General features: G+C 32.8%; 1 protein-coding gene across 1 annotated transcript in view; it reads right to left on the bottom strand.

The window, feature by feature from the left end:
- Window positions 1–23,785, bottom strand: part of LOC143640222 (roundabout homolog 2-like) — a 144,620-nt gene that overhangs the window by 56,660 nt on the left and 64,175 nt on the right. The window contains 3 exon segments of the mRNA XM_077108109.1: window positions 9,618–9,789; window positions 12,131–12,255; window positions 15,347–15,578. Of these exon segments, the coding sequence (XP_076964224.1) occupies window positions 9,618–9,789; window positions 12,131–12,255; window positions 15,347–15,578 (529 nt within the window).

The following is a 23,785-nucleotide window of genomic DNA, read 5'->3' as shown; positions in this document are numbered from 1 at the left end:
CTGTTAAATTCATGTCATTATGAATTATCTAGATTTGATAAATAGATTTACTACTTTTAATACAAATAATTTTTCGGAATGAAATATAAGTCAAACTGTAAATGACTAGTTTACCACACTCTTCCCCCTTTCTCCTGGGGCAGAAAATTAACTTTTATCTCTCAGACTCACATGGAGTTGAATACAACAAAGTAACTGAATGTTAAGTAATAGTGTGTAGGTACAAATGATGCACAACATCTTGGGCCCTAACCCATTATTTTCTGTAACAATACTTTACACTCTTTTTGTTTCCTTTCTTGTTAGACAGAGACAAAGGGTCTATTGGAGGATGCTGAATCTCTAAGAGATAATAGGGCTAAGTTTGGAGGGATACAAGGTTCCTGGAACACTATATGGGACCCTGAAACCCCATTTTCCATTTTGAGGACCTGTCTTAGACTAGACTATAAGTAAGGCTATAAAGACCTTTTATTTTGTGAATACAAGCAAAATGAAGGCTTAATGAAGCTCCTTATATTTCCTTATACATACTTATATTTTATTCCCCAAAGTTATTTTGTATTAATTTCCACATTTAAAACCAGACTCACTTAGGTAATAAGGCTACTTTTTCCTCCAATAAGTTTACCCATAAAAAATCATACATATAAATACAATTAAAAGTTTACTTAAAATAGCTTGCATTTTCAGTACTAGATTTGTTGATTTTCTTAACTATTAACAGTTACCTAAAAGAAAATAAATACCTTCTAGTGCAAAGAGAAAAGAAAAATTTCCCTTCATTTTTATAAAGAGTCCATAGAATATTATTTAGTATGGTACAATACTTATTTTGCCAAGGTGTGTTACTATTTTTTAATGTTCCTAGCATTTTTGAAATAATGTTATCAGTTGGACTAATTAGAGCACAGACAAGGATGTGTGTGACCTGTAATGCTCCATTGTTCCTGCAGACAAAAAAATATAATGAAATCTAATGTCTCCCTCCCATTGGAGAGTAATGAAGAACAAAACTAATTTGTTGGACTAAAAATTATTTAGACACATCAGATTTGATTGTACCTATTACTGTGAAAGTTTGCAGCTGTTCCACATATTATTACCAACTATGTAATGTAAGCATGAAAAGGCCAAATGATTAGAGAGACAATAGATATATTACTAATCAAGACTCCTGAAAACTGTAAATCAATGTAAAATTTTTACATGACATATTGCTTGATAGTTATGTATGTGAACAAATGGTGTTGCATTTTTGTGCCTGTAAGTTTTACGAATGATATGGGCTTATGGACACTTTCATATAAAAGTCCCTTTCCCATGGAAAACTGTAGAAAAAAGAATAACACTGGTTTTAAGCTTGCATTAGGTCATACATTATATTTTTCAATATTCTAATTAATGGTCTCCTTATGGAATCTTTTGAAATGAAGAAAACTGAGAGGGTAGAGATAAAACAGTACATTTGGTCTGGCATAGGACAAATGTAAAATGAGGAACTAGAAATTACATCAAATGACAATATGCAATTTAATTAAAGCAAAGGGGAAACGAGAGAGAGCTTGAGTCTCTTCAATGCTGTATCCAGTATTAAATTAGCAATAAGGAGAGCATGAATTGAAACAGAAAGGAGATTAGCCATCACTATTCAACTAGGAATAAGAGTTGTGTAGATAATGTTATCAGACAAGATGTGAAGGTAGATATGGATGATGATTAAAGAAACAATTAGGAGGTTTCTCACTACAACAGTAGATATTAAAAAGAAATAAATCTCTTCAGACAAATAGACTTTTGGGGGCTGAATTCAGCTTGTGTATGTATGTGTGTGTGCACATGCATCTACTCATTTACTATAATTCTACCTTCTATCATTACCCCTCAATCACAAAATATTCTAATTATCTGAAGAGAAGATAGGAAAATAATTTACTAGATATTTTTAATTTCATAGGAAAATTTGAATCTTTCTATGGTACTCTAAAATTGTTTTAAAATACTCATTATTCATTCGGAGACTCTGTCTCTTGTAAATGATTAAAAAGCTAATGAAACTTTTTGATTTAAAATAATCTAAATTCACTTAATTAGTTTATGTTACTATAAAACTGTTCAGCACATTACTTTGATTGTCATGTCATGGGATTGGTTATATTTTATATTTGTTATTTTTTCTTTGCCTCCAAGAGCCATAGTTCTCCAATATATTGGGAATCAAACAGTCACTAGGAAAAGATGAAAATGCCCTTCCTTAAGAAATATACTTATTTCTAAAGTATAGAAAAATAAAACATGAAATGCAAATATAGTTGTTTGGTAATCTTACTTATCTTCAAGTTATAATAATTATATTTAATAAATCCATTATATATACATATATATACATACATAAATTGACTTTATTAATTTATGTTACTATAAAACTATATATATATATAGTTTTATATATATATTAGAGAGACACAAAAAATAAGTTTCTTACTTATCTAGGGGCACTCACAGTGAACTATTGCATTTAAACCTGCTTCATATATAGTTTTTAGGGAAACAATTAATGGCATATTTCTAAATACTGTAAGAGAAATAAATATGTACATATGTGTGTATATATATATTATTATATACATATATATTATTATATATGTATCTATGTATCAGTTAAATCCTTTTGGGTATACCTGTATTTCTTTCTTATTCCAATTTATTTTAGAAAAATCTCAGAAGGGTAAGATTGTAGGTTTCCCTCCGGTTAAGAAATTAATTCAGTTTTTACAACTAATTAAGAAAGGGAAGGCAATTTAAAGAAAAGGTAATACTTTAACTTTCTCTCTTCAAAGTTATTAATGTATAAAACAGAGAAAACTCAGGTAATCTAAATGTTTCAACATTATGACTGAGTTTAAATATATACATATTAAATACTTTTCAGTAGAAATAATTATCTAGTCAATAGCAATATAGCCTCTATATGCTACTTCAAAAAATAAACTGAGAATAATGGGATTGGTGTTATGGTTTGGATCTTAAAAGCTCTCCCAAAGATGTCATGTGATAGGCAATGCACGAGTGCTCAGAAGGTGAAATGATTAGATTATGCAAGCTGTACCCTCATCAGTGGATTAATGCACTTGATAGATTAATAAATTGAACAGACTGCTGTATTAACTGTAGGCAGGTGGGGCAGGGCTGGAGAAAATAGGACAATGTGGGCGTGGTCTGGACTATATCTGTCCATGTCTTTTTCTCCTCTCTTTTGCTCTCTGCTTCCTTCCTGCCATAAGATGAAACTTTTCCTCTAGTAGGCCCTTCTGCCATAATTATCTGCCTCACTTCAGGCCCAGAGCAATGCAGTTGGACAACCATGAACTAAATCTATGAAACCATTAGTCCAAAATAAACTTTCCCTCCTCAAAGTTGTTCCTGTCAGGTACTTTGGTCATGGAATCTAAAAGCTAACTGGCTTATACAAATGCATGACAGATATTTTGAAAATATATAAATTCTGGGAAAAATATTTTGAATACTTTTTAAAGAATCAATGGCCCTGCCAAGCAATTAGAACAGAGCTAATTGATAGAGATTTGACTCTAGAAATAAAAAAGCCCTATTAGAGGAAATATGTGTTGATAAGCCCCCTCCACCTTAGAGATATACTTAGCTCATGCAATATAGGGAAGCCAGAGCCCAGTCTCAAAAGTCACATTCTTAATGGTATGATGAGCCAGAAGGTAGAGTTCAGGACTGCAATACTTACTGAAAATTAAGGGGAAAACTATGAGCAAAAGAAAGCAGTGGATAGTGAATTCCCAAATCTCCAAATGATCCCCACCCCCAAATCTTAGGGTGAATCCTGAATTATGCATGTAGGAATAAGATTGTAAGGATCTCATGAAAATCAAAAACTAGAAAGATGAAAGACTGAAGAGGGGTTTCATCTGATAGCTATTAAAAATAACTTAGTGATTGAAGTTTAAATTTCATCAAGTTAGGGAGATCAGATAAATATATTACACTTTTCATTGAAATCCTAGGAGGGCCATGCCTCCAAAGTAAATATCAAACCAAGATTTTGCCCTATGAATAAGGGGAATACATGAACAATTCCATACTGACATAATTTTAAAAAAAGAAAAATTCTAGGTATTTACCTAGACTGTATTCTAGAACAAAATTAACATACTTTAACAGATAATACAATTTTTATAATGTCATCAGCAATAATCAGTATAGAATAAATATTACCAGACATGCAAAAATAAGCAAACAATAACAACAAATTAGAAAAATATACCCCAAGGTAAAAAACTAGAAAATATACTCAATAAAAATATACCTTGATACAATACAGACATTGAAATCAGGAGAAATGGGTTTTAAAGCAGTTGTTATAATGTGGTTATAGATTTAAAATGTTAATAAAGTCATAATGAATGAATCTATAGAAAATATCAGAGGGAAATGAAAAATATAAAAGAAAGGAAATACAAATTGGATATCAGAAAAATATATTAAGTGAATAACTCCTTGGATAATTTTACCTCTACCCAGGAAGAAATAGCAGGCATGGGACATGTGCAAACATCACAAACAAGACCAGATTAAATACATAAGAAAAAGAATGTTATTGTGATCTCTAAGATACAGGAATGAAACAGGGGATCTGACTGAGATCATTCATGAACTAACAACAAGGAGTCACTAGGAAAGCTCAGGGATTAAATTTATGGAGCAGAGTATCAAGTGCATAGGAGTAACCAAATTTTTTTTCTTATTTTAAATTTATTTGAAAGATGCTTGTGTCCTTACAGAAAAAAAATAATGCACTATAATTTACACAATGATAATTATTACAAATTTAAAAATAAATGGTATGGCTAATTAAATAGGATGAGAGAAAGAAATGAAATTTTACTTCAGATCCTTGTAGGAAATCTTAGAGAAGCCATTACAAATATAGAAGGGGCTGAGGCTATAGCTCAGTTGGTAGAGTGCTTGCCTTGCATACATAAAGGCCCTGGGTTTGATCAGCACTAAAAACAACAACAATAACAACAACAAAAAACAAATATAGAAACATATTTAAAAATCCATTAGTGGAGATAAAATATAAAACTGAAAGTTCCTCAGTTTGTACAAAGAATGCAGAAAGTAACACAGATAACACATAGCAAGTTGATAATTTTAAATCCCAAAGTGTCAATAAATACACTAATGATAATCTGAACACCATGATTAATAGGCAAAAATAATCAGAATATATAAATAATGAGACCTGTTAATATGTAAATTAAATAACAGAAGTGCACATTACATGCAATGAAAGAGAGGTTAATCTAAATGACTGGAAAATAGACAAATCTTGCAAATACTTGGAAGAGACTACACTGCCTATATATATATGGCTATATTAGTATCAGACAAAGCAAGTTTGGGGGCAAGGACTGAAGAGGGAAATCTTATAATGCTAAAGTATAAGTTCATTTAGAAGCTAACATTCTTAAAATGTGATCATTTAAACAAAGGAATAAAGACATGAAACAAAATTGTAGGCTGAAAAATAATGCACAAATCCATAATTATAATAGATTTCCAGACCCTTTCTTTGTATTTCAAAGAAAAAAAAGAAAGTCATTAATGACTAGAAAAACACTACCAAGTTTACTTTACATTTATGAAATACAAGTACATACAAGATTAAGTGTTGAGCCATAAAATTACTCTATATTTAAAAAAATTAAATTTACACAAAGTACATTCTCTGTCCTTAAAGGAATTATATTAGAAATCAGTGAACAAAAATATATATGGAAAATTCCCCAAACATTTGTATATTATGCAATGTATTTCCAAATTACCTCAGAAAAAGAACAGAAATGTATAAAAAAAGAAAAATTATATACTCCATAATAAATGGAAACAATATATATCAAAATTGGGAATATTTAGCTGAAGAAGTGCTTCAAAATAAAGTAAAACTTTAAAATATTCATATGAGAAAAATATTCAAATCAGAAAAAAAATGTCCCCCAAATTAAATAACTATTGGTCTTAAGAAGCAAAATAAAAGAAGATGAAATAGCAAAAAACAATTAATTAGAAAACAAAACCGAAAAAGTCAAATGTTTGTAATTTTAAAATATCCTTAAAATTCCTAAATCATTATGAAGATTGAATAAGGTCTGGAATTGTAGCTTAGTGGTAGAGTGCTCGCTTAGCATATGGGAGGCACTGCATGTAAATAAATAAATACATAAATAAAAGAATAAATTGATTAATTAATTAACTAAAATGTCTATCGACAGCTAAAAAGTATATTTTAAAAAGACTAATAGTAATAACTGTGTGTGGAGGGGAGAGATAGAGGAGAGAGAGAGAGAGGCAGACACAAAGGGGTACAAAGAATAGGCAGAAAGGTCCATACAAATTCCCAGTATATATGAAAAAAAGAGAGATGCTACTGTTATGTTTTGGATCAGGAATGTCTCCCAAAGGCTCATGTGTTGGTCCCTAATGCAGTAATGTTCAGAAGTGAGGTTTTGGGGAAGTGATTAGATCATAAGGCTCTGATCTTCTTGGTAAATTAATAATTTGATGGCATTCTAGGGAGGAGGTTGAAATTGTTTTGGCTGATAATAGGCCTTCTACCTTTCCATATACTTTTCAAATTAAGAAAATAAATATGAAGTCATGGATTAGGAGAAAATGTATGTGAGATATACAGCCTAGTTGTAAGGAATGCTTCCATAGGACAGGACTTTGGAGACTATCTTCCATCTGTAGCCCCTTCCTCTTTCTCTGCTTTTGGGCCAACATGAGTAACTTTGCTCTGACATTCCCATTTGCCATGATCAAGTCAGGCCCAAAGCAATGGCGTTGGCTGATCTTGGACAGAAACCCCTGAAACCATGAGTCAAAATAAATCTTTCCTTCTCTAAGTTTATTTTCTCAGGTATTTGTCACAATGGAGAAAAGCTAACATAATTACGACATATTCTGCAGACATGGCAAAGATCATAAGGAAATACAACCAACCACATGATAATAAATTCAATAACTTAGATGAATTAGACAAGTTCATTTTGGGGCCACAACCAAAAATCTACTTACCACAGCCAATACAAGGAGAAATTAAAAAAATGCTAAATAGATCTATGTTCATTGAATTTAAAAAAATCAAAATTAAACCTCTAGGAATGGATATAATCAGTGATTTTTAGCAAATATTAATGGAAGAGATAATGAAAAAACTCTCCAAAAATTCCAGAGGAATAAAGAGGAGGAATACTTCCTACCCATTTTATAAAGCCAGATACTCTAATTCCAAAACTTGACAACGATTGTAGAAGAAAAAAATGCTACCTATCAATTTTAAGTGCAAGATTCTTTACAAAATGTCAGTAAATCACATCTAGAAACGCCCATATAGAGGACAAATCTGACCAAGTGGAATTTATCCCAGGAATGCAAAGTTGATTTACCTTTGAAAACCATTCATTAGAATTGATCATGTCAACAACCACCGCCCACCTCCAAACAAAATAAACCAAAACCCAGGAAAAAAAGTATGGTCATTTTAATAAACTCAAAAAAGTCATTTCACAACTATTAAAATGAACAAGAGATGTTAGTAAGGCCACAAGATAGAATGGCAATATAAAAATTTACTGTATGTATAATGTAAAACAAAAGGAAATTTCAAAAATCCATTTATCATAGTAAAAAAAATCTTTAAGTACACACAAAATATTTTAACAAAACATGTAAGCCCATTCATACATAGAAATCTACAAAATATTCTGAAACAGTATTGAAGATGTCTATAATGAAGAAGTATATCATGTCCTGAACAGAAAAAATCATAAGTAAAATGTTTACCCAATTTTGATGGATAGATTCATTGCACTTCAATCACACTTTCAACATATTTTTGTAGAAATTGACATTAATTTGAGAAGTATATGGAAAGGTAGAAGGCCTATTATCAGCCAGAGCAATTCTGCAGAAGATAATGGGCAGTATTCACATTACCTGATTTCAAGAGTTACTGTAAGATACAGTAATCAAGAGAGTATAATTACCATATAAACATTATAAACATAAGGAACCCAGGAATGAATCCATGTGTATGTGGTTAACTGGAGGAAAACAAGTCTTGTCAGTGTGCCTATACAATTTGATATGCATACATAAACATTAATCCTTGAACCACATGTAATTACCTTAAATTGAATTACAGAACTATGTATGAAAGCTAAAATTATAAGGCCTTTAGAAAAAGTATGAGATAATGTCGTCAATATCTAGAAGTAGAACACAATTTCTTAGGAACAATAAATATGAAAAATATTATGATAAGTTATACTTCATTAAAATTTAAGACTTTTGTTCATCAAAATACATTAAGAAAATAAATATAAAGTAATGGATTAGGAGAAAATGTTTGTGAGATATATATTTGTGTGTGTGTGTCTGCCTGTCTATCTATCTATCTATCTATCTATCTATCTATCTATCTATCTCTAGAATTTAAAAACAACTCTCCCCAAGGAGTAGCAAGAAACAATCCAAGTTTAGAGAGGCAAAGACCTGGCAAAATTACAAAACAAAATCTGCAAACAGCTAGGAAGCACATATAAAGTTGCTTGAGATCATTAATCATTAAAAAAATTCAAGGTAAAATCACAAGGATGTTACTGTTTTACATACACTTGAATGCTAAATTTTCAAAGGCTGGCAACGTCAAATGTTGGTGATAATGCAGAGAAACTGACAGTCCTTTTCCTTGCTGCTGGGAGTATTAAATTTTAAAATTTGAAATTGTGGAAACTGTTTAGCAGTTTCTTATAAAGTCAAAACTATAAAGCCCTATTACCCACAAATTCCTCTCCAAGGTGTTTCTCCAAAGGAAATGAAAGTATGTGTCCTTGTAAAGGCTTACAGAAAAATGTTCATTGTCCCAAAAGAAAAGCAGATAAACAAAATACAGCTTATTCATAGAACTGAATCCTGCTCAGCAGCAAAACATGTGAATTGCATAATACATACATGGTTGAATCATCAAAAAAACTGAAGCTTCGTGAAAGAAACCAGACATAACATATCATATTCTGCATGATCCCATTTATATACACTTCAAGAGCAGACAAATATAATCTATGCTGATAGAGAAGAGTTCCATGCAATGATGGAAGTAGATTTAACACGAATTTCTTTGGGATAGTATATTTGGATTACTAAGTTTCTTTGGCCTGGTTCTGATTAATTTTTGACATTTTTCTGGCTAAGAAGCATGTAGATTTGAGACACGATGCACTCCTTTCAGTTACTTAATATTTCAGTGACACCAAAATTACAAATGAAGCTAGTGATTAAAAATAATTTTCAAATACCTTTCAGCTTTTAAACTCATAATGATTATAGATTCAAGAGGCTGGTGGGCATCTTAAGAGCACAAGAACTTATATCATTTTGTAGGAAATCCTACTCAGTCATTTGCCCATATGGTATGTTCATATCATATGAACATATGATATGTTAAGATGTAGACTGAAACCAATCTACATTGTTGTCAGTTGAATAATGCTGAAGTATTTAGCACCTACATCGATACTCACCAATTATTATTGGCTGTGGTTCACTTTTTACTCCAACCCCGGAGCTGGTACTAGCCGAAAACTCAACCCGGTATTGAATACCTGGGAATAATCCACCAATTATTACCGACCGAATGGCTGCGTCCACAGTTTTGTTGATATGGAATCGTGTTTCATTTCCCAGACACCAGATCTACACAAAGGGAAAGTGAAAACACATAAATATGAAAATCCCATTTGTGGTAACTGAATGACTATAATTGATTAAATATTTTTAATTGTGACCAGTCTAATTTCTGGTCTCCCAGAAATGTTTGTGAATGACATTTCCCAAAGTCCAACTCCTGCATTTTATGTATATGTGTGAATTAAAGGAAGAACAATAAAAGAAAATACAACTATCCAACATTCAAAAAAAAAAAAAATATATATATATATATATATATATATATATATATATATATATATATATCATCAAGGAATTATGATAAATAATCTATAACAAACAATGATTCCTTTAACACCTATATAGAAAATGGTCTTTAGTTGGAAATAGCATTTTGGTACATATAAAAACACATACTTTTTTCCACTTAATTTATCAAAATCTATTGTGCATATAACCTATTTAAAATATGATGGCTATGAATTATAATGTCTAAGGCATATAGATATACATCTAAGTAACTTATATTTCATTAAAGAAAATATTAACTTACACAGAAGTAGTCAGTGAGATTAATTGACCTAAGTTATAGGTATTGACTAAAATGAGATTAAAGCCAATATTTACATTGACACCAATAAATCTTTATATTGATGAATACATACACACACACACACACACACATACACACACACACACACAGAGAGACATATGACACACACGAAAATAAAATGGTTAAATACTGTAGACACTGATGTTAAAGCACCTAGGTCTTTACTCCAAGAAGAAATCATACTTTAGATCATATTTTCTTTAGGGATATGAAAAACTGTAATTGTAAAATAGTTCTGCTGCATATCTTTATTTTAATTCATATTATACTTCATAATCTACATATAGATGAACATGTAGGAATACATAAGGTTTGTTTCTGAAACAGGTAAGCCCCTGAATTCTTTTAGCAAAATAATTATTGTGCATCCTGTTCCATATTTATATCTGACATCTGTGTTCCCAGCAAAAGAATATTTATCACTCATCTATGTATACAATTTGCTAATAAAATATGACAGATTTATAATGAGTGGAAAATTTTATAATTTATGAAAAACATTCATCATGTTGTAAATAAATTTATCAAAATTTAATTGAAAGTAAATTTAGGGTATTCAGACCTAGATGGTCCTAAAGCAAATTCCTCACCGAATTAAATCACAGACATGCACACACACACATATATACACCATAGTGATTAATTATCTAGTGTTCAAACAATGTTCTAATATTTTAAAACTTGAGAATGTACAAAACTATCCTATTATGAAGGCATTTATTCTTATACTTTTTTAGAATGTTTGCTAATAAAGTGATGTTAATCATTTTAAAATAAAACCTTATGCTTTAGTGCATTCATGTGCTTCCAAGTTGACCTTCAAATTAATACAGTTCTATTTAAAATATAGGATATTTTTAGAGATAAAATTCAATCAGCAATCTTTTGAGTGAACTATTTCAACTTTATTTCACATACCAATTATGGATTTCTGAAGCAAAGTGAGGTGTTCTTTATTATATTATTTTTATTGCATAAGTTGTTTTCAAAATTCTAGAAATATTTCCTAACAGCAACACAGATTTGAAATTTTACAAAGTTTAGTGAGAAGTTTTACACTCATCCATGGTTTAATCATATCAATTAGATAAAATTTTATTTTGAATCCTTAGACATGGCCTGTGTCTTAAACATCAAGGATGAGGATAAAACAACAGATACTCTTTCTAAATAGCAACAAGTTTATCAATTAATAAAAGAGACAAAACTTTTTTAAGTTTTTTTTTTTAATTTGATGTTTTAATGGTCACCTTCCCCCCGCCGCAAGGGAAATATCTTTCAAAATCTTAATAAATAAAAGCAGAATATAGAGATCAAGTTGGTGTTGCCATCTTCTATTCCTACCTTATCCACTCTAAATCCAAAATCTCTCTCCATTTCTTGAGAACCAGATTTAAAACAGCTGCCCTAAGTCCCTTACATAGAATTTAATAATAATCATGCAGGCAATTTCTGGGATGACCTCTTTATTACCTACATCTATCCCCATCCCTTTAAATCCTTGGTTCCTGGATCATACCATATAGAAAATCATTCCACTGTTGTAGGTTTTTTGCTCAACTCAGTTATGTGTCTGTAATCTTAAAATTAAGTTGTGATTCCTGATGCATTTGTTTCCTTACCTGTCATACAAAGGTATAACCACTTCACACTTTAAATGAATAAGAGAATATTTAGAGCTGTCTCTTTCTCATATGACACTGAACTTTCTCCAAAAAACTATCCATAAACCTTTCTTCTTCATGCAGGCCCTACCTTGTACTCTTGGATTATTCCATTCTGGTGATCTGGAGGAGGAGGATCCCAGGAAACACTAATGCTTGTGCTATTGTGGCTTCCGACTGTCAGCACAGTGACAGATTGTGGAGGGGCACTTGGGGCTGCAGAGGGAGTAATTAGGATAAATGCAGTCTTTGAGTCTCAGTGTACATTAGCATTGCTTACAAAATATGAATAGAAAGGCAAGACCAATGACATTCTGGCTTCCAGTACTTCTAAATCTGTATATAGCATTTAACAGTGACAATTTTTTTTGAGAATTCAGTCATTAAACTCAATAAAAAAATTAAAGCAAATACAACAGGTGGGGAAACATGCACTAAATAATAAATTTAACAGTTAACATGCTAATGAGTGGTTTTTATATGCCCAGCACCAAAATGTCAATTTTCATTATCACCATAACCTCAGTGGGTAGAAGTAACTCTTAATTTCACAGAAAAGGAAATGATCTACTGTAAGAAATTTATCACAGTCAAATGAAGCCAGGCATGGTGGCACACGCCAGTAATCACAGCAGCTTGGGAGTCTGAGGCAGGGTGATCAAAAGTTCAAAGCTAACCCCTGCAAAAGCTAGGCCCTAAGCAACTCAGTGAGATCCAATTTCTAAGTAAAATACAAAGCAAGGCTTGGGATATGACTTAGTGGTTGAGTGTCCTGAGTTAAATTCCTGGAACTCCCTTACCAAAAAAAAAAAAGTTAAATGGTAAGTCAGGATTTGAACCAGGTACATCTGTTTTAAGAATTTGATTATTTCAATTCTAATAGACCATGTTTCTGAAAAATAAAATCATAGCTTCCAACCAAAATTATTTTGAGAGAATATATATCAAAATTTTATGAGATATTATTTTTGAATAGTGGGATTATTGACAGTCTTTTAAAAAATATTGTTTTCGATTGTGTTTAGTAAATAAAAACAGAAACACAGATATAAATTTCACCACCAAAGAAAAACAATCCTTTCACACTGGGAACAATAATTGACTCTCATAAACTGACCCATAATTTAAGATTTAAAACTGATTTTATATGGATGGGCAAGAGACTATGATGATAAATATGAAAACAGGTTCATGTTGGGTCAGATGTGAAGTAGTCAGATTTTGATTTCCAACAAAAACTCTTTTTCTTTATAGTTTCTCCTATAACTAATTACCACTGTACTGAGAAATAGGAAGCACGAAGGTTTTCCTGAATTTAGACTAAGCATATTCCATACGGTGCATCTGAGAGTTAAGAAATATTAAATTTGCAGAAAAATACTCCTTTATTTTCAGTGAATCTCTGAATTTAAACCAAATGTAGAGAAAGCATAATAAGGATTCTACATAAAAATTCCTTGATAATTAGAAAACAAAGAATTTTATGACATTAAAGGATTTTTATATAAAACCATCAATGCTTTTATATTCTGCACAGTTTAGTCCCTTAAAAATCGTATCTAAAACATATTTTGAAGACCCATTGATAAGGTTTTTCCCATGTTTGGCAAACTTGTCAGGACATAAATTTCATTGAGAAATGATCATATTTACATTGAGATATAGGATGTACACAGACATGTGATAATACAATATTGCTCTTTTCCTATTCCTCTATGTGACAATATTGCTGTAAAAGAGGGTATGATGACATCAATCTGACCACTTTTCTACCAGCCTTGTAGTTAGTAAGTAGACTGCACTGAAAAATAACACTTTTGAAACTGGCTTTTCATTCTCCTTACTGCTGGCTTGGCAAGAATACCAGGCCTGCTTCCTGACAGGTCATTTATTCTGGTACTCAGCTTCTTTGTACAGATGTGAAAGAACCCAAATCGCTGCTCATCATTCCCAGACATAGCCCAGCTGAGTTCCATTTGTTACCTTCACAAGGCCACAGAAATCAGAGATGAATGTACACTGAATGGTGACAAATGTCTAGGCCAGAGGAAAAGCCTAACTGCAGTGAAAATGACTTTCGGAGGGAGGATTCCAATGTGATCTTCTGTATTGGAGTTATCCACCCTGCTCATTAGTACTACACTTGCAAGATATGGTAAAAATTTAATGCTGGAGAAAATACTACCAATTTTTATCAATCTTGCATTTTCTTTTCATATTCTAAAAGTAAAGCAAATGTGCCTTTAAAATAAGGCTTTGTGCCCCTGCCTGTGGATCACACTGTAAACTAATGTGAACATTCTATTTTTGCTCTGTATTATATTATAGAAAATTTATATTTTATAAAATTTCTCTGGTCAGACATACCGGTCAGTATAAGCAAACAATATACATTTTCTTAAAGCCTTTTTAAAAATATCTCTTTGCATAACATACATTTAGACAAAAGATTTTTGTTAGGATTGGTGCACATAAAATTAGTATAAAAACAAAAAGGGGGATTTGTTTTGTCATCCCGCATTTTTATTTTAATAGCAATATTCATTATAAGTCTCTGGCTTACTGAAGGAGACTTTATAAATGGACTAGTTGAAACCTATATCAATCTTAGGTCCATCATTGATTGACTTTAAAGTATCTGTGGGTAAAAAAATTTTCAAAACTAGAGAGAAGGCAAGAATTTTCCTAAGAAGAAACGTATTACAAACATGAAAGTGACCTTCCAAATCAGAGCTTATGTTTCAGACTGGCAATGCCCACAGTAGAAAATGGCTGAGAAAAGAAAATATCACATTCTACTACATTAAAAAAGGAGTAGTCATTGTGAATAACCTGTGATCTTGTATTTTCTATAGTCTGTCCCTAATGAACTGCACCCACATAAATATATGGAAATATGCTGCAATCAAAATCAAGGGCACAGAAACATATAAAACTTGGTTCAAATGTTTAAGAAGAATTTAAATTCAGAATCTATTTATATTTTTATATTCATTTTTGTCAGATTCTGTACAATTCTCCTAATACAAAGAGAAAAATGACAGTGCCTACTATATATTTTTTCTTTTTTTAATAACTTTTTAGTTTTCAATGGACCTTTGTTTTATTTATTTATATGTTGTTCTGAGGATTAAACCCAGTGCCTCACATGCTAGGCAAGTGTTCTACACTGAACTACAACCGCAGCCCATATATCTTTAAATGTTCTCTGTCTAGTTTTCTAAGGAATATACTAAAATAGAACTGTAAGAGAAGTTGGTTTATTCATAGTATAAGTTTGGTTTACATTACAAATTGGGATACTCACCTTCTTCAGTAGTACGGACTGTTTTAGATTCACTATCCATTCCTTGGAACTCATTAAAATATGGTCGGACTTTAATTTCATAAGTGACTCCTTTTTTCAGATTGACTAAGAAAGCACTTCGCTCAGTTGGGACTTTGGCATCTAAATTCTGCCATGAGGAGGTGGCTTGTAGGCCTGAAGTCTGACCATACATTACTCGGTAGCCTTGAATAAACTGAGGCTGGCGATCAACCTGGAAAACACATCAAAGACCCTCTGAAACTGAAGGGAGGTGTGCCAGAATCACAAGAGACCTATCGTCTCTTCTCTGTCCCAGTTCAATCCACATACCTATCTTCTCAGTGAGACCAGGGCTTTCTAACTCATCTCCCTGCTTCCAATAACCTCCTCCAATCCCACATTCACATTTCCCCCAACATTATCTCCAAAATGAAGAGTAGGACAACTCTCTTGCATTCAACACCCATATTTATGGTTTTATATGTGATATGGTATTTTTCAGGGATTTCCATTCTCATTACTTGTCTGCTCCTTAGACATTTTTGAGTTCTTACTAGTATCTGCCAGGAATTCTGCTAAGCTCTGGGGATAAAATGGAAAAAGTTGGTAGAGCCAACTCTTGCCCTCGTGGTACTTTGAGTCCAGGTGGAAGGTAGGCATTACGGTGCCTACATGGCCAAGTTCAGTTACAGCACACATCAGAAATAAATGTAATGAATGGCAGGCACCAGGAAATAAGAGCAGAAGAAGCTCAATGATTTGGGAAAGGGAGGTAGTTTCCAGACAAAAGTCAGAGGATTTGACATCTGCAATAAAAATAGAGTTTACCAGAGGAAAGAAAAGTGGGGACAGATGTGTAACCACCCTGTGGCTAGAGAGAGCATATAAAAGAGATTTCAGTTGTGAAACAAGTACTAATGTTTTAAGTGCATATGAAAACTTATACCCATTACCAAATAGTCCATGAAAAAGCTTTTGTTAATTCAGTAACTTCTTATTCTTTCAGTGGTCCTGCTCTGTACACAACCAAACTCTCTTATGTTTTCATTTACTTAAGGGACAATAGCTATTTTTAATAATGATCTGAGATTTGTAATTTAAAATTTGAATCAAATAGAACTTTTTTAATGTATTTTTATATGTATTTTTGTTCAGTCTCATGATAATTACATGAAAATCAAATAATGTAAGTGCAAGTAGAAAAATAAACATGCTCCCTTTATATATTTATTAAGCACTCTTCACAGGTGTTTCAGAGTTTCTTCATTTGTAGGGAAAGGAAATTTAGGGTTTTTTTCTTTATTTTTAAAGAGTTTTTGTTCCTACCCTATTTCTTAAGATGCTGTATTGAAGCATAAACAGTGATGGTAACTTCTCCAATTAGTATCTCATATTATAGTTTAATATTCATATACTAAGAAGCTTTAAGCTTGATATATTTTACTGTCAAATCAAAAGTAAAGATTAATGGAGAGAAATAAAATCACCTCATTTCAGAATGGTTATGAAGAAAGAAAAAAGAGAGAAGGTGATGATGGAAATGGTTATGTTAACTCTTAAAAAAATTCTTTATTCCGTTGTCAGCTTGCTATGAACAAAAAAATGTTTTTATCATGAATTAACTTCTAACACCTCTTATTTAGCTTCAGCATTGTTTTGTTTGTTAAGGGAAATCAGCAAAGCAATTAATATTAAGCTATTAGTTTTCAAATAATAAAAATGCAGAGCTTCGGGCAAAACAATGGAACAATTGTTTTTTTCCATGTTCAGAATGTCCAAGCTAGAAATCTCTAGGAAGTTGATGGGTCTGACTGTGTGTGTATCTATATACAGCTAATTCCAGCCTTTCAGATGAGTCTCAACAAATATAAATTTCTTCACCCATCTGACAACTTTCTAACCCTCACAGATTTTTCTGGAATTACTGCTATACTTGTATAAGATTATATCAAGAATGACTTAAGATATTTGCCTGTCAGTAAATGGATGGATCTGTAGACTATCATGCTAAGTAAAAGACACCAGTTCCAGATACCAAAAGTGGAATGTTTTCACTGATATGTGGAAGCTAAACCACAATCAGGGGGTGGGAGATAGAAGTTCAGTGGAGCAGACAATGGGGATTGAAGGGAAGGGAGGAAGGATGGGAAAAGGAAAGAGAGTGGAATGAATCTGGCATAACTTTCCTATGGACATACATGAATATATCACAGTGAATCTTACCATATAGTAAGTATATCCTCTGGAATATAATACACTCTACACTTTAGTATTTTATAAAAATGAATTCTACTGACATGCATAACTAACAGAAACCAATGAAAATAAATAAATGATTTGTAAAAATGATATTTTAATAAATGCATAAAATCCCACTTAAACAAAAAAAAGAAAGAAAGAAAGAGAAAGAATGAGGAAAAGGGGGAGCCCAGGTCTAACACAGAAACTTGTGGTCTCTGAGACCTCATCCATGTTACCAGTTTGTGTTCATAATGACTCACATATTTTTTTTAAAAAGCAGGAGTCATTCCAACATCATAAAATAAGGCAACCAAGAAGCAAAAAGTTAAATTTACAAGAGTCAAAGAGTGATGCTTTTCATCAAAACTGTCAAAGTTTGAAAAAAAAAACAAAATAAGAAAAAAAAAAAACTTGCAGCGTACGTTAAAACAACATGAAGCTTACATTTTATAAACTTCTCTGTGTTGGCTTTAAGTGAATTTATATACTGAAAGAAAGACATAACTCACAATAATAGCTTGTTAATACTGAAAGAAGCAAGCTGTGTTTTTAAGAAGAGCATTAAGCAGCTGTTTCCAGATGAAGGGAGTCTGTAAATCAGGGTAAATTGGTTTTATCCATGTTTGGTTTTCATTAATTAAGTGTTTTAGGGACTTTATGAAGCTAGTATTTACTACCCCACATCGCCTTGCTCACTTCAGTGGGCACCGTCTCCAACCCCTAGATAGTAATGGCCTACTTAATAGCCACGTAGTTTAACTTCAGTTTGTGTAGTTGCCAGGCATTTGGGGGGAGAGGAAATTTGTTGTTACAGGTGGAAGCAAAAATGAAAATGCTGAGCATTACCATTTAAACAAATAAGCTGGCTTTTATTGGATGTGTGTTCTACACCACTAATGTGTGGTGCTCATTTTGACAGGTTATCATTTTCAAGTTAAACCATACACTTGTCACTAGCTTTATTAACATTCTGAGGAGAAAAAAAATGTGCTCTTAAAGTTTATTGCAATCAGAGTCTGGCCACAAATTTATAGGTTTATATGATTTTAAAAAATACCACTGTATTTTGAAACATGCATTAAAAAGAATTGTGTTAAGGAAGAAGTGAAATGATAAAGAAAACTTCAGACTTCCAGTATAAGACCTTGATTTCAAATAGAGTTTAGTCTCTTAAGTTTTCTGAGCCTTCCTATACTTGTGTTGTTCAGATAATACCCTCAGCTCAAGGGTGCAAAAATAATCAGATGTCTAATTTCGGAAAAAACACTGCAAACTGTAGAGATGTGTAATGTTAAGGAGCTTTGCTAAAGAAGGGATGTACTAAAAAGAAGTAGAATATATGGGCTTTCAAATCAGTGTTGTTATTGAACCATTCAAGATGTTGAATAGCTACTGTTTTCAATAAAACAAAAACAAAAACATCCATTTAAAAATACAATTCAATGTGAGTTTTCTTTGATGGGTTTATCTGCTAAGGAACTGATCTGGTTCTAGTTGAATTCAAAACAATATTATTTTCCATGTCAGTCTTGAGAGTTTTCGGAGTCAAATGGTCTGTGATCCTTTTGGCCTTGAACAGCAACAATAATAATCAAGCACAGGAATAATCATTGTTCAGTGACTATTTTTCTTTGTGGAACAGGTATTTTCTAATCATATTGCCTATCTTCATTAAAACAGTGGTAATTTGATCTTCTGAAATTAGCCATTGCTATCTATTGTTGCTGTAACTTCAGCCATGGGTGGGGCATGGGGATAATTTTTCAGTACAACCTCTTGTCCTTTTGATAGCTGAATCCTGTGGACCTTTGGTAAATCACCTCAGCTGCCGACAGATCCAATCACTTGGCTGGAGAATATATTCCTCCCCTTAAACTCCAACAATCTGTCATTCAAATGACAACAGTGTAATAATTTAAATAACCTACACATTTAGCAAGTTAAAATATTACAAAATTACAATTTCTTTGGCTATTGGTCCCACCCCCAATCAGACTTTTTTACTAAAACTTATCTCTCTCAAATACGTTTTTTTTTTTTTTTTGGTGGTTGGTATTTGGGGGTGGGGGTTTGTCAAGGATTGAATTCAGGGGCACTTGACCACTGAGCCACAACCCCTGCCCTATTTTGTATTTTATTTAGAGACAGGGTCTCACTTAGTTTCTTAGGGTCTCACTTTTGCGGAGGCTGGTTTTGAAGTTGTGATCCTCCTGCCTCAGCCTCTCAAACTGCTGGGATTACAGGCATGCACCCATGCCTGGCTTCAAATACATTCTTACATATGTGTAACTACAAACTGAAGGGGAATTATACCCTGAGATATTATTGAATATGTTACATTTCAAAAGAAAAATGTAAAGACCTATGAAAGCAACTGGTTCAATTGTTTAATAGGCAGTTATTAAAAGAACATTTTGAAAAACAGATGTGAAGGACAAGGATTCTATACTCACATAAATCCCTGCCCAAGAAAGAGATAGATAAGCAAACTGGCAAGTCAGCCTTCATGGGCTACAGAGATGAATATGACACGGTCCTTTCCTGGAAGAACTCCCAATATATAGACATGCAATTTTAATCTAATTTGATGTACTCTTTTAAACTTAGTGAATCTTGAAGCAATTAACTTCATAAACATGATGACTTTAATTCTTCCCCAAATATTTTCTTCACTTAGAAGTAGCTTAAAGAAGCTCCCTCATTTTTTTGCATGTGCATTTCCAGTTTTCCCAGCATCATTTGTTGAAGAGGCTATCTTTTCTCCAATGCGTGTTTTTGGCAACTTTGTCTAATATAAGATAATTGTAATTTTATGGGTTAGTCTCTGTGTCCTCTATTCTGTACATGCACAAAACACAACTCAAAGTGGATCAGGGACCTAGGAATTAAACCAGAGACTCTGCGTCTAATAGAAGAAAAAGTAGGCCCTGATCTTCATCATGTGGGATTAGGCTCCAACTTCCTTAACAAGACTCCTAGAGTGCAAGAATTAAAACCAAGAATCAATAAATGGGATGGAATCAAACTAAAAAGTTTCCTTTCAGCAAAAGAAACAATCTGTGAAGTGAACAGAGAACTGACATCCTGGGAGCAAATTTTGACCCCTCACATATCAGATAGAGCACTAATCTCTAAGATATATAATGAACTCAAAAAGGTAAGCACCCAAAAAACAACCCAATCAACAAATGGGCCAAAGACATCATCAGACACTTCTCAGAAGAGGATATACAATCAATCAACATATATATAAAAAAATGTTCATTATCTCTAGCAATTAGAGAAATGCAAATTCAAAACTATTCTAAGATATCATCTCACTCCAGTCAGAAGGGAAGCTCTTATAAAGACAAACAACAATAACTGTTGGTGAGGATGTGGGGAAAAAGGTACACTCTTACATAGCTGGTGGGACTGCAAATTGGTGCAGCCAATATGGAAAGCAGTATGGAGATTCCTTAGAAATCTGGGAATGGAACCACCATTTGACCCAGCTATCCCTCTCCTTGGTCTATAACCGAAAGACTTAAAAACAGCATACTACAGGGACAGAGCCACATAGCAGCACAATTCACACTAGCTAAACTGTGGAGCTAATCTAGATGTCCTTCAGTAGATGAATGGATAAAAAAATGTGGCATATATACACAATGGAATTTTACTTGGCAATAAAAGAGAACAGAATCATGGCATTTTCAGGTAAATGGATGGTATTGGAGAAGATAATGCTAAGTGAAGTTAGCCAATCCCAAAAAAATAAATGCCAAATGTTTCTTCTGATATAAGGAGGCTGACTCAGAGATCCAACATGGCGGAGGGCACGGAGAGATCAAGTCTCTGACCTCTTCAGCTGTGCGGGCATAGGGAGTCGTAAGCCATCTAAAGGCTGTTTGCTCAGGATCACTAGGTAATGCTGAGCTGACGTGAATCTGGGGCAAACAGTCTGGGCCTCTCAGAACATGCACTGAGCCCGGATAGGCTGAATTAATGCTCCTGTTCGCCTGTGTCTCTCAGGCAAACCGCTGTGACTCAGCACTAAACGATCTCACTGAAACAACTGGTTGTCCCTTCTGACCCTGCGGAGGTTAATACCAAGTGAGCAGGACAGCCTAAATATTCAGGAGGACCTAGAGGCATCAGAAAAATGGCCAAATAAAGAATCAAGGAATACCTTAGATATATGGAATGGAATCTTAAAGAGGATATGAGACAGAAAAGTTAAACAGTGAAAGAACACATTGAAAATGAATTACATAAACAGATAAAAGAAGCAAATAAGCATCTTTATCAGGAGATAGAGATTATTAAAAAAATCAAACAATAATTCTAGAAATGAAGGAAACTATAAACCAAATTTAAAACTCAAATGAGAGTATCACTAACAGAGTAGAGCAAGTAGAAGCCAGAACGTTAGATAATGAAGACAAAATATATCATCTTGAAAAGAGTCTAGCCAACTCAGAAAGGCTGGTAAAAAATCACAAGAAAAACATACAAGAGATATGGGATAACATAAAAAAAACAAACTTAAGAGTCATCGGGATAGAGGAAGGTATAGAGATTCAAACCAAGGGAATGAGCAACCTGCTGAATGAAATAATTATAGATACCTTTCCAGAAATAAAAAAGGAAACGGATATACAAATTGTCAATGCATACAGGACACCGAGCATTCAAAATCACAGTAGACCAACGTCAAGACACATTGTTATGAAGATATCCAATATACAAAACAAAGAGAAAATATTAAAAGCTACAAGAGAAAGGAGGCAGATTACATTCAGGGGTAAACCAATAAGGTTAACAACGGATTTTTCATCACAGATGCTGAAAGCGAGAAGATCCTGGAACAACGTATTTCAAACACTGAAAGACAATGGATGCCAACCAAGAATTTTGTATCCAGCAAAATTAAGCTTCAGGTACGACAACGAAATAAAAATCTTTTATGTTAAACAAAAGTTAAAAGAATTTGCAGCCAGAACACCAGCATTGCAAAGAATCTTGATCAAAATAATACATGAACAAGAAATGAAAAACAATAACCAAAACCAACAGTGCGATATACCTCAGTAAAGACAGAGGGCGGGGGGAAAGCTAATCATGGAGAAACAAAGTAAATTAAAAAAAAAAGATAAATAATCAAACATAGCTGGAAGTACAAATCATATATCAATAGTAACTCTAAACATTAATGGCTTAAACTCTCCAATAAAGCGACATAGGTTGGTAACATGGACTAAAAAAACAAATCCAACAATATGCTGCCTCCAGGAGACACATCTGATTGGAAAAGACATACACAGTCTGAAGGTGAAAGGTTGGGAAAAAATATACCACACACACGGTCCTCGTAAGCAAGCAGGGGTAGCCATCCTCATATCCAATAAAATCGACTTCAAGACTAAGTTAATCAAAAGGGATAAGGAAGAACATTATATACTGTTAAAAGGAACAATTCACCAACAAGACATAACAATTATCAATATTTATGCACCAAATAAGGGTGCTGCGACGTTCATAAAACAAACTCTCCTCAAGTTCAAGAATCAAATAGACCACAACACAATAATTATGGGTGACTTCAACACACTCTCTCACCATTGGACAGATCCTCCAAACAAAAGTTAAATAAAGAAACTACAGAACTCAATATCACAATCAATAACCTAGACTTAACTGACGTATATAGAATATATCAACCATCATCAAGTGGATATACTTTTTTCTCAGTAGAACATGGATCCTTCTCAATAATAGACCATATATTATGCCATAGGGCAACCCTCAGTAAATATAAAGGGTGGAGATAATACCATGCATTTTATCTGATCATAATGGAATGAAACTGGAAATCAATGATAAAAGAAGGAAGGAAAAATCCTACATCACATGGAAAATGAACAATATGTTACTGAATGATCAATGGGTTACAGAAGACATAAAGGAGGAAATCAAAAAATTCTTAGAGATAAATGAAAATACAGACACAACATATCAGAATCTATGGGACACAGTGAAAGCAGTTTTAAGAGGGAAATTCCTCAAAAAAAAAAGAACAAAACAACAAGTAAATGAGCTCATACTTCATGTCAAAGCCCTAGAAAAGGAAGAGCAAAACAATAGCAAATGTAGCAGAAGGCAAGAAATAATTAAAATCAGAGCAGAAATCAACGAAATTGAAACAAAAGAAACTAT

The sequence above is a fragment of the Callospermophilus lateralis genome, unplaced genomic scaffold (genome assembly GCF_048772815.1).
Source record: "Callospermophilus lateralis isolate mCalLat2 unplaced genomic scaffold, mCalLat2.hap1 Scaffold_138, whole genome shotgun sequence".
NCBI lineage: Eukaryota > Metazoa > Chordata > Mammalia > Rodentia > Sciuridae > Callospermophilus > Callospermophilus lateralis.
The sequence above is the reverse complement of the archived record's forward strand: the minus strand, read 5'-3'. Positions and strand labels throughout refer to the sequence as shown.